Here is a 12188-nt window from a genome sequence, read left to right on the forward strand (position 1 = left end):
CAATTTTTCCAATTTCTTATCAAATGTTCCAAGCTCGGAAAAAATTATTGCCAACCGCATTTAAAATATAATTACTATAGTTTATTCTACAAATAATTTTGGAGAGGAATCAGGCTCTACACAGCAGAATGTATTGTTTAACTAAAATTTGAAGAGGTTACCATTATGAGAATTGACAATTTAATTTAAATAAAGGAAAATGCATTCTAATGTATACTCAATTTTTTATAAAGCTAATATTAAATTGAATATTTTACCTAGCCTCGTAATTTCGTAAAAAAAATGCCGGCTGCATCCTCTAGTAAATATCTTTCTTCATTATCTTGCCAAAATTTTTATTAAATAACAATACTTGGCTTTTGTTTCGCTTGACACTTGAAATCGATAGTTTTATTTAAAAAGCATATTTTATCCTTCATACACCCCGATATGCGTCTGTTTTGGCTCCTTGCCTTCTCGAAAAATTGAATTTAAACATGAAATATGAAATTATCAAATTATATGCCAAATTTAAGATGCATTGGTTTTTTTTCGAGATCTCAGCAACCATATACTGGTTTTGTGAATCTATAGAATCTAGAAGTAACTTGATGAAGTCAATGATAGAGAATCTGGAAATGCTTATAGGGTATTCCCATGTACATGTACATATAGCATATCTGAATTTCTGCGTCAACATTTACGTGACGAAAGCAACGTATTTGCAACAAAAGCCGCGCTGTCTGTCTGGACGTCTAGTTCGCCATGTCAGTTACATATGAGAAATGCGCGCAATTTGCAGTAGAGAGAAATCTCCATCCGCCCCTACACATACACCTACTTATGTGCATGTGCAGAACGAAGTTGGCGGGTAAATTTTAATAATTTCAGCATTTTCAACACTTTGAATAAAAATTGTTGCTTTGATGGCAGCGGCAGCAACGTAACTAACAATAAAACTTTTTAGTGTGAAGCGGCACAGAATGGCAAAAAAAAAAAAAAAAGAAATGAAAGAATCGTGAACAGACGGCGACGGCGACGACGACGACAACGGAGCAAAGTATGGGCATATATGAAGTCATAAAGTCATATTAACACGTACGAATGCGCACAGGATATTAATGTGCAGCATAGAGGAAGGATCACAGTTTTTTGTACGCAAGTGGCATGACTTAAATGTTAATATAATTTCATATATTGCGGTTAATTTGTATGATGCAATAGCCACGGCTGCCAAATGCGGAAATGAGTTTTGCAAACAGTTCTGTACCATATTTTTTTTAAACACATAGTATTTCTCTTTTGTGCTGCTTTTCCCGAAAAAACTAATTTCATATAAGACTACTCGCAGCACAAATATATGCAATGTGCAAAAAACTTTATGAATTTTGCAGCCAGCAGCAACAACAACAAAAACTGACCGCAGCGCAAAAAAATTCAATAAACAAAATGCATAGGAGAGCTGCCCCTTTTTTTAAAAAAGCAATCGCAACATTTTGCGGGCTGGGAAACAGTTTTGTTTTCGAATGTTTGTACAAACGCACAAACTTTTACTTGCGGGCTGGCCGAGCAGCCAGTGCGAAGACAGCCAACATATTGGCCAATACAAATGTTTCAGCCACAAATGCCAATACAAGCATATGCAAATACTTATATACATGCAAGGAAATCACTTCGCAGTGGTTGTTTGGTTTCGTATTATTAGGCTGGTTGTGTTTTTTCAGCATTGGTGCCGATTCGCAGTTCTTCATAAAAATATAAAGTTTCTTATTAAAATTTTAATACTATTAATTTTAGTAAAATCTTAACAACTACTTTTAAGGCAAATATATTAAATGTGTTTCAGGCTCATGTTCGTTTTGTAAAAATAATAATACTAATTTTATACATTTCCGCATAAAATTCACAGTATCGACCATATTTAAATATAGTTTTGCAAACCTATGACATCTTACATCGCTTTGAAAACACCAACAGTGCGTTGAAAAAGCGTTTTTCCACCTATTTCTGTGAAGGCTAACCTGGTCGCATTCAGTTACCTTGCTCTATATGTTACGGGTGCTTCCAGTTCCTTGCATCTGTAGTCTGTTGTGATTTCCAGCTTCCTGACATGGGCGGCTTCTAAGTAGTGAGCTGTGAGTAGGCCTGTTCTGAGTCTTCTTTCCTTTCTCTGGAGTTGTAGGAGGTTAAGTGAGTTAAGTGAGTTTCTTGTCTCCACCCTTCCACATTGTTTGGGCGATCTCGCAGTTGGTACTGATTATCGGATAATCATTTATTTCCTTTAACTATATCGGTTAAATATGTAATAAATAATACAACAAAGTTGATTTTAATTGAAGATTACTCTTATTTTTATATAGAAGAATAGACTTTTTAATAACATGTATTTATATAATTTTAGTAAGAATCAACGTTTTGTAATAGCAGATTCAGAATATAAAATATTCGAAATAAATTCCTTTAATATATTACTTAAAACAAATCATAAATGTCTCACATATACGGGTAAAATACATTTTAACCGGAATGAAGTGATCAAAACCAAACAAATATTTCACCTTTCCTTCGAAATTTTATTTTTAATCCACCTTAATATATATACCCAAATATAATACATGTATGTGAGGTTAAATGTATACTATATGAGTAGCAGAATTCGCGATGAGCTTTTCAATCTTTAGGGACATTTTCGAAAAATGATTTTGGTCAAGTGGATGGCACTGACTCTCACACATACTCGTACATAGATACATGCATATGTCTGTGTGGGTCCATGATTGTGCAAGTATACATACATACATATGCATAGTATACGTACATGTATGTATGTGTAGCCGACCACAAATGTGCAAAAACCAAAGGTGGGGAATTGGAGGGTGTCCGCACCAGACCGCGAGGCCACTTATATGGCACAAGAGTCGCACTGCTTTTGTTTTTATACTCTGTACATGAAATGTACAAGAGTATATTAGGTTTGCGGGAGCTGAAAAATGTAACAGGCAGAAGGAGGCGTGGCAGACCCCACAAAGTATATACATTCTTGATCAGCATGACGAGACGAGTCGATCTAGCCCTGTCTGTCTGTCTGTCCGTCTGTCCGTCTGTCCGTCCGTATGAACACCTGGATCTCAGAGACTATAAGAGATAGAGACACCAAATTTTGCACAAAGATGCGTTATGTGTGTATTCTATACGAGTTTGTTTTATTTTTTTGATTTTCCCCCCCACTTCCCCCCTATGGGGGTTTTCCCGATTTTCCATTCGTATAATCGCCTATATCTCGGAGACTATAAGACCTAGGAACACCAAATTTTAGTCCCAGATGCCTTATGTGAATACGCAGAAAATGTATATTTTGGAATTCCCCTCCCTCCCCCCTCTACCCCGCAAATCGTAACTCCCGTAATTCTTGGAATTTCGAACTAAAATTTTGGAAATACCCCCAGTTGGTTATTATGTGTCCGTATGCCAAATTTCATTATGATAGACCGATTTAACAAGAAGTTATAGCCATAAATATATTTGCTGATGCAGCGCTGCTGCAGCGCTGCTCAAGCGCTGCCCGCGGCTGTTGTTGATGTTGCTGTTTGGTTGACTGCGAAAATGCTTACACAGACACGAATAGATGCGCATAGGCATACATACACTCACACAGACGCAATTGCTATGTAAATGTGCAATTATACACCCTTTACGTGAGTTCGAATACCGAGAGAGGTAAAATCGATCAAATTTTTTTTTTTATTTTCTTAATTTTTGTATTTTCTATAATTATTGTAAACATATGTACAGAGTATTTCAAAGTCGGGACACCCGACTTTAGCTTTTTTACTTGTTGTTATTGTTGTTGTTGTTGCGTTTGTTGGCGAGGACTGCAGCATGGCCAACCAATTGCCATGGCAATATATTGCGTATACGTCCAGTGGGCTCTGCACTCCGTTGAAGTTGGTCAAGAGTTTAACATATTTGCGTGTGTATGGCAGAAGGGAGAGGAATCGCACGCTGCTCGCTGTCGCTTTTCGGCGCATTTTTCGGTAAATAAACGAACTGCAACATTTCAAGCACCACCGTTATGGCGCACCACCCCTTTTGGCAGCATTGTCGATACTTCGCCTCTGGCGCTTATGAGTTTTGTTTTGTCAAGTGGCCGTGCGCGGTCATTTCATAGTCCGTTGTTGCCCATTTGTCAGGTTATTTGCACAATTGGGGTATTATTCAAGCTGAAAGCGTACAGTTCGAAATGAAAATTTGTAAAATATGTAAAGTGCCTTTTAAAATACCTACACCAGCCATGTACATAGACATGGGAAATGAATTCAAAGGTATCATCTCACTATTGTAAACATATACGAGTACGAGTAGGTATAAGTTCCTTTACTTTGGCGTACGAACTCAACTTATATACGTATGTACATATATATGTGCATATCTACCAGTAACTCGTTTCAGGTTGAATACCGATACTGATAGAGAACTTTAAGAACGTGCCAAACTTGGCTTCGAAATTAAACTACAGAATCTTATCGAAATTGAAATAAAATGAATCCCCAAAAAATGTTATAGGATTATTGATCATTGTTTGAGAATTGAAGAAATGCTAAAACTGAGAAATACATACAATCGTAGGCTGCTCCAATAGTCTCAAAATGCACTAACTTTTATAATAGACTTCGTGTTTTTGGATAGATTTTTGGTCTTGGTAATCGAATTTTCGAGCAAGCAAAAAATCTTGCAATTTAAAGCGTTTTCTTAAAGTTTACACCTTTTTCCATTTGTTTTTTATAACTTAATTTATATGTATGTAACAAATACCATTTCAATACCGATCCTTGGATTGTAATGGCTTATCCTACTCAGAGCTGAAAGAATTTGCTTGTTGTTGACATTTCATTTAGATATAAGGTGAACAAACCAAACATACATACATACCTCAAATTTACAGTTTGAATGATTGAGTCTTCTGGAAAGTTTCCTAAAACTTTTGAAAATAATTCAGTCTCATTCAGTAATAACCGGTAATATATATTTGTATTAATTCAAATATAATCAAAATAAGAAAAATAAATACTATATTTTTTTATATATTTCAAACAAAGCGTTTCAAAAGATTATTGTCATAACAAAACTAAATATAATAACATTTTCGTAAAATATTCGATTTAAGTAACAAAATATAACAAAAAATATATAAAGAAAACTTGTTCATAAATACTTTATAAAAAAAAGATAGTAACAACTTATTTTATATATCTCTGCAAAAAATATAACACTTATTTTGACTATCTATTAAAATTTATTTTCTGCACTTGCACATAGACTCCATTTATATAATTTAACTAAATTATCGACTAATATAAATAAAATATATTTACTCTATATTATAAATTTCACTTTAGACTTTTGATGCGCGTTAAAAGTAATTTGTTCTGTTGTTGCTATTTGAGTATGTTTGCATTTCATAAGGAACGTTTTACAACTAAGGCCTCGAGGCAAAAAGGCAGCACCTAATACCTAACTTATTATATAGCGTATATAAATATCATGTAAATAGTAGCTGCTAGCTGATCTAGACCACCAATAGCATAACATACGATTATTTTGCAATGCGTTTAGCAGTACTGAACTATTTTGAAAAGGCCACACACAACCATAGGCAAGCATAGGGATATCGCATATAGTTCTTAGACACTGACTTTATAAACAGAGGTACACAATTCAACGCTTTGGTAAATATGACTAGCTCATTACAGATTATGAGGTTAACTAAGTTTCGTGTGCACCTTTGTGCACAATTTTTGAGTATTGGGTTAAAAATATCTTTAGTGTTGCACTAAAAGCTAATAGCTGGGGTATTGGTACATATCATCCCAATTAGTTGAGGATTCACTGTATAGCGCACACAGCGGAAGCACCACTGTATTGATTATTCAGGCGACGTCGCATGCCCTCCAAATAAATATCTCGATTGAACAATCCTGCAGCCAGAGGTATGCTAAAAATACAAATTAAAAATGGCAATAAGTAAAAATGCTTAATAAAAAAGCACTTATATCTTCTGTTGTAATGTATTTTAAAGAACTACTTACGCATCAGTGCCGGCGCGTATAAGCGTTCGAAACAGGGCCCACACAGGCTTGTGATCAGACGTAGTTATGGAAGGAACCGAATCATACAGCAAGCATTGCACATGGGGTTGGGTGGGCGTCGAAACGCCGGGCACCGTGCTCTGACGACGTATGACCAGACCCTGAACCTGCCTATATTTATATAATATACGATCAGTGTAGGCTGGCGCACGTTGCTTGGACGAGGTATCGAAGTGTTGAGTGCCTGGATCATACTGAAAAAATATATGCGTGTTTAGTCAAAGGAGGGCCCAATGTCATTGTTTGGCAGTTACCTTATAAGTGGGTGGAAATGTTATGTTCGCTTCCATGAAGCCATGAAAAGCTGCACCCTCAGCCAGTACTGAGGATAATTGATCGGTATGCATATATCCGTGAGGCAAATGTGAGGGCAGCGGAAATTTTGTGTTCTGTATCCATTCTAAAAGTTTTTCCCGCGGTTCGGCTAATCGAAAGTTTAAATCGCCACACCAGAAAACATTGTCGAAGTTTTGTGTGACATCCTTGTTCTTGTGACGCAAATTAAGGTTCTTGGGCAGATCCAAGTGATGTATAATGCGCTTGACATCCGAGACGCGCTCCTTAACCTTCTGCTGATGTGCCGTCAGGTGAGAGGTGACAAATAGCATGGATGTTCCAAAAAGGCAAAACGAAATAGCCACAGCTCCTTTGGTACGAAAAGCGGATCCTGTGCGCACAGACATGGACGCATCCTCGGGAGCCGAGCAATACCAGATGAGATCGCGTCGCATATAAACGGCCAAATGTAGTGTACCAAGTACAGTGGAGTGGAAGAGCACATGGGACGGACCAAGGGTCTCCTGAAGCGTTGCTTCCCACTCAAAGCGATCAGGGCTTGACTCCTGGGTACCAATGGCCACAATGTCGGGCACGTGCGTTATATTTGCCGGTAGTACAAAGTCATTCATTTGTCTGCAAAGAAGTATTTAGTAATTGTCAGAAACATGAATTATACATTTATTTAAACAGAATCGTAACCCAAAAGGGGCCTCCTCAATTATTAACCAATTCTTGGAAGAGTTAGACGAACAATCTCGATTCTTAAGGTTTTTTAATGTATATCAAAAAATGTAGCTGCCTGTTTTTATCTAATATTTCGAATTTCCTCAAAAGTAATTCCTCACTGAATTAATTAATTTTAATTGTATCGTGAAGGCAAACAGTTAATTTGCTTCTGTTCTCGAATGTTTGGAATCTGTAATGTGTAAAATTAAAGTAATTTGGCTCCGGGCCTCCCTGTCTCATTTTGGATAGAAGGGGCTTGGAATGAAACTCACTTTGGTGGACTATGCCCATTCATGTTCCAACTGCCAACAAAGCATGTAACCTCCATTTGTGGCAACACACGAGCCAATTCGCTGGGGCCAAGGAGCGATGACGAACCCAGGCGTCCGTCCAGAAAGCTACGTTCACGTGCTTGCTGTGCTGGTATGAGATTCAGCAACTGAGCGGCCACCAGGGCTTGTCGCGCTAAATTAGAGCCTGAGCCCTGACGCTGCAGTGTCATATTCTCGTGCGACATGAAACGCACATTTGGCTGCTCGCCACGCATGTGTTCATCGTCATGCACATCATCAGGCTGGGTAGCAATGTTTGGTGAGGACATGTGCTGCGGTGTGGTTGCGCGTTTAATGTCTGTCGCATTGTCGGTTGAGGCATCTGAAGACCCGTTCAAGGGCGCCAACTCTTTTCCCGGCGGATACAGCTTTAGACGCAGACGCGAGCGACAAGCGGAGACGGCGATGGGACGAATTGGCGCACGATGTAGTGTATCGCTCTTGATTGATGAACTGGACGGTGAGCTGTGGGCGTTTTGCGCAATTGCCGCTGCGCCACATTGGGAAAAGAAGGTCTTGCTGGCCACCGGAGATTCCGGTGCACTGGCACATTCACTGGACGGACGTTGCGCACGATGCAGCTCTGGCAGTTGATACGAAGTGCCGCCATCACTTGAATGCAACGAACCAGTATTATTGTCTACCATGCTCCAACTCAAGGAGAGGTTGTCGCGACGCAACACATTGCCAGCTCCAGCATCTGGTATGGAATTGTAGCGAACAGTGACTGGTGGTGTCATAGGCTTTTTTTCTGCCTTGCAGCATAGACTAAACTGATGACTGAAGCGATTGTGATTCGGGGATCGATGCTTAGGCGATTTGCGACGCATTACAACATCTGCGCCACCATCACTTTGCGAGCCTGCATCAGCGCTATAGCGATGCAGGTGATCTTTGCTCTTAGAAGTGGGTTTTGTGCGTCTGTGAAAGCTAATCAGACCACTGTGCGATTTTTCTAGTGAGGTGCCAACGGCGGCAGCTGCGGCACTTGTGTGATTTCCATGCACAGCAGCAGGCAAAGTTTGACTCTTGTGATTGTTACCAACGTGATTGGAACTTATTCCTTGATCCGTATTGCATTTGGCAAAACTAACATCGTATTGGGCGCATGCTGAGGCTGGGCGTCGATGCACGCTGGGTGAGTCCGGTGATATGGGATGTGGCTCGACTTTGCTGGGGCGTTTGCTTAACAATCCAAAGAGGGTGCTGCCACTTTTGTGGGCGGAACGTGGACTGTTAGTGGCGCTGGTGATGCGCTCTTCGCTGCCGGCGCTGCTTGGCTGCATTTTAATGCGTTTCTACAAATAAAGAACAGTTATTTAATGGCTGTGTCTAAGCAGTTTGCGGCTAGCTCTTACCCGTGCTTGTGTGTCCAGTCGTATTTGAGACTCCTATGGTTATATATACTCACATTTCTTGGGTTTGCATTTCCCTTAAAGCTTTCAAAAGTAAACGTGTGAAGCTTTACATATTTTATTAGCTAGTTTATCACTGTCATTGCTCTAATTGTGCTCATCCCCACTGTGCGCGTTTGCAGCTCTGTTGTCATTTATGAGATTTGTACGGAGCAACGCTCGTTCTTCTTGCTCACTGATGTATTAATAGTTGCGGCAGACAGCTGTGACTGGCTGGCTAGCTGGTTGTAAGGCCAAGGCGCGCCGGCAACGACAACATCTAGATAAACGTCATCGAATAATGCAAATGCCACTGTTGACTTCTCTGACTTTTTGGTCTGCCTGCTGTGCTCCCTGCGGCCTGTTGTTTGTTGCTTAACGTAAATAGCCTTCCGCAACGCCTTTACTTTTGTGCATTTGATGACGTACTGCATCAAAATCTTTCTCCTCCACCATTCTCTATGTCTGTCCGCTGGCTAATTGGGCTGTTTTGCTTTGATCATTCCTTGGGGGCGGCCAACTGCAAATTGTGTATGCATTTCAATTAACATTTCATTCTTTTCTTAGCTTTTATTTACCTACCTGTCGCATAGTCTGTGTCCGCTAGGGACTTCATTATGCGCGGCACACGGAACTGCAATCTGAAAATCAAACAAAACATAAACTCAGCAATCAGTGGGAGAAAAAAATCAATACATATAACAATAAAACTCAGTTGCGCGCGATGCTTTCCATAATAGGCCAACCCAGGGACAACCACCCCCCACAAATGGGGTAGATATGGGGATGGGATGGGGTTCAATAAAGCGACCAATGTTGAGTCACAATACATGATGCCTGGACACTTGTGGGGGTGGAAGTCTTTGCAAAAATATTAACGTGTGCGACGTAACGACTTTGGCATCTGCAAAACTATGCTGTGGCGCCCACGCAAAAAAACAATAATAACAGCGGGCACCATTGATTTGCTACTCTTTATGTTGGATTTATAATTAGCAGCCTATTGTTGCCGCCAAACGTTTGCACATGCTCGCCTTGCCTTGCGTTGCCTTGGGGCCTATGCTAATATCTGACGATGCCCCGAACGTCAACCAAAACCAACAAAAACAAAAAAGCACGGCGGTCAAAAGGAAAATTCAAGTTCAGGTTCAGGCGCAATAGTTGTGATTCACCAGCTGCCGCAGGCACACCCACCTCAACACGCACTTAATTCTGCTCGGATTTATGTAATATATTTTTTACAACGCCCGACGAGTTATCAAAGCGCGATTTATTAAGATCTGTCTTCACATAAGCTTTTATTGTTGCGCTCAGTTCTCACGATGTGCACACATGTCCGCCAACGATATGCCACTAGGGATGTAAAAAGAACCAAATATGAAACATCAATTTGGAATATCGATATTTGCAGACAAATTCATCGATATTTCTCGATGAAAGCTACTAATCTTCGATGCATCGAAACTGCAAAGAAACGTTGTTCAGTGTATCGAGATTCAATTATAAAAGCGTCTCAGACGCCTGCTTATTAAATATACAACTCATAATTCAGGCCATTATATGTATTAGAGTTTCTTTTTGAAATGGAATTTTAACAATTGTTTAACCTATTTATACATATGGCAGCACCATTTCACAGACCTTATACAATTTTATATTTTTAAATTTTAATTACACAAACGACTATATTTTCTAATGTAATTTGAATACAAATTAGTAAAAATGTTTTTTTTTATATATATACTGCTTGAACATTGTATTTACCAAAGACAGTTAAGGATTTTTTGATTAAGCAAAAAAACGAGAAATACATATGTTATATTTTAAACGTATCAACATCGGTAAAATATATTTTCATATAATTTATCGACATAAATTGATGGTTGTTGTCAATGGTTATAGAAATGCTAGTGATTTAAAGAACTTAGTTCCTCAAACGACACCAAAAGTACACAAGCTTCTCGCTATCGATATCGCGCGCTCGTTATCGTTGTCTAGCTATCGAGGTAATGCGAACTCTCAGTTGTTTTTTGAGTCTATCAGCGGGTGGGTTGTGCTGTCGGACACGCGCCTTGACATTGCGGTCGCATATCTTGGGGTATAAAAATAAAAGTGTAAAAAGCCGCTTAAAAATAAAATCTGGACGAATAAAATGGCAGCCCAAACTATACTTTTCGACTTCACGTTGGACACCCTAAAGACTGCCGATGCCAAGCAGAGGCAGGAAGTTGTGAAAATCGTGCGTAATGAGCTGGAGCACGTTTTTCCCCAACTCGAATTGGCCTATCAACTATCTATGGAAGATGGCTATTTTGCTGTCCTGGAGGAGAATAAGGATACCATTATAACTTGCCGCATCTTTCAACAGGGCTTGCTAACTATCAATGTGGAATATTATCTGGCCGATGGCAAGGAGCCTTTAATGTCCTTTGATGTATGTAGCAATACTTAATAGCAATTATCAGAGATATTATTTCATTTCTTGCTCATATATCTCTTACAATTACACTCCTGTCACACACAGACATAAATGGAATAGTTCCGCTGCCGTTTGGGGAAAAGGGGTTACAATTTTCATTGTCAGTGACAGCGGCAAAATTGATTTTCCACATACATGTGTGTGTGCGTGTGTTTGGCTGTGAATATTTGTTGTGGGTGCTCGTGTGCGTGTCAAGGCAAGCCACCCACACTCAGCTGTCGTCGGCACTTCGTTTAGGACGTGTGGGCGTGGGCGCAGGGGTGTGTCACTTGCACTTGACCGTCTTTCCGCATGTCTTTGGCGGCTACGTTGTGTTTGCTTGCGCCGAGAACTTGGTCAGGGTCATGTTGCAGCAAACCTGCCATTTGTTGCTGTTGTTGTTTTTACCTCTTCATCATTTTCTAAGGAGCTCAGCAAAAGTGCTGACACCGTCGAAAACAATAGTATAGGGCCTATTATCTAACAGCTCACATGTTTTTATTTTTTTCCGGCAACGAAAATGTTCAATTTTTTACACTTTCTCTATTAGCTTATGAATATATTTTCGTAAAAAAAGAGTTCAACCACCCTTTTCATTATAAATACTTAAATATGTGTTTGTTTATGATTAGTTAATCGTTTACTTGCCAAACTTACCGCGTATGGCGCTCTCCAGATCTCGCTCTCTTTTATTAGCCCCACGTGGGGCCGATGTACCACCTATGTGTGCATGTGTGTGTTTGTTCCACATGCTTTTGTTATCACGGTGTTTACTACATACATACTTGGTAGAAAAAGCTAACAGGTATAGCCCTGCAGGACCGTTATTCACTGTTCTCTTCGTTTGGCATCCCACGATGCTCCATATTTCATT

At 39.6% G+C, this 12188-nt stretch overlaps 2 protein-coding genes across 4 annotated transcripts in view; one reads left to right on the forward strand and one right to left on the reverse strand.

Annotated features, from left to right (window-relative positions):
* The window catches only part of LOC115632274 (spermine synthase), a 30058-nt gene that overhangs the window by 12171 nt on the left and 5699 nt on the right, over positions 1-12188 (forward strand). For 2 of the 3 annotated variants that reach the window (XM_030529354.1, XM_030529355.1), the window contains exon 1: positions 10898-11290. The exons of the other annotated variant lie outside the window; for it this stretch is intronic. In XM_030529354.1, coding sequence (XP_030385214.1) covers positions 11009-11290 — 282 coding nt within the window. In that variant the 5' untranslated portion in view covers positions 10898-11008. Of the gene's footprint in view, positions 1-10897; positions 11291-12188 lie in introns of those variants that run through there. 3 annotated transcript variants of the gene reach the window in all.
* Positions 5349-10163, reverse strand: LOC115632273 (inositol polyphosphate 5-phosphatase E). Its single transcript, XM_030529353.1, has 7 exons — positions 10051-10163; positions 9439-9497; positions 8821-9376; positions 7403-8760; positions 6380-7037; positions 6066-6319; positions 5349-5971 (listed from the first exon to the last, which is right to left on the reverse strand). The coding sequence occupies exons 4-7, from the start codon at positions 8746-8748 to the stop codon at positions 5863-5865; spliced, it is 2367 nt and encodes a 788-aa protein (XP_030385213.1). The 5' UTR covers positions 8749-8760; positions 8821-9376; positions 9439-9497; positions 10051-10163; the 3' UTR covers positions 5349-5862.

Source organism: Scaptodrosophila lebanonensis, unplaced genomic scaffold (assembly GCF_003285725.1).
Source record: "Scaptodrosophila lebanonensis strain 11010-0011.00,11010-0021.00 unplaced genomic scaffold, SlebRS2 tig00001415-arrow-pilon, whole genome shotgun sequence".
NCBI classification, from domain to species: domain Eukaryota; kingdom Metazoa; phylum Arthropoda; class Insecta; order Diptera; family Drosophilidae; genus Scaptodrosophila; species Scaptodrosophila lebanonensis.

Coding starts and splice junctions, on each gene's coding strand:
- LOC115632273 (XM_030529353.1), bottom strand. CDS start 8,748: ATGCAGCCAAGCAGCGCCGGCAGCGAAGAGCGCATCACCAGCGCCACT. Junction 7,038..7,402: donor AATGGGCATAGTCCACCAAA/GTGAGTTTCATT, acceptor ACTTCTTTGCAG/ACAAATGAATGACTTTGTAC. Junction 5,972..6,065: donor ATACGCGCCGGCACTGATGC/GTAAGTAGTTCT, acceptor TTGTATTTTTAG/CATACCTCTGGCTGCAGGAT.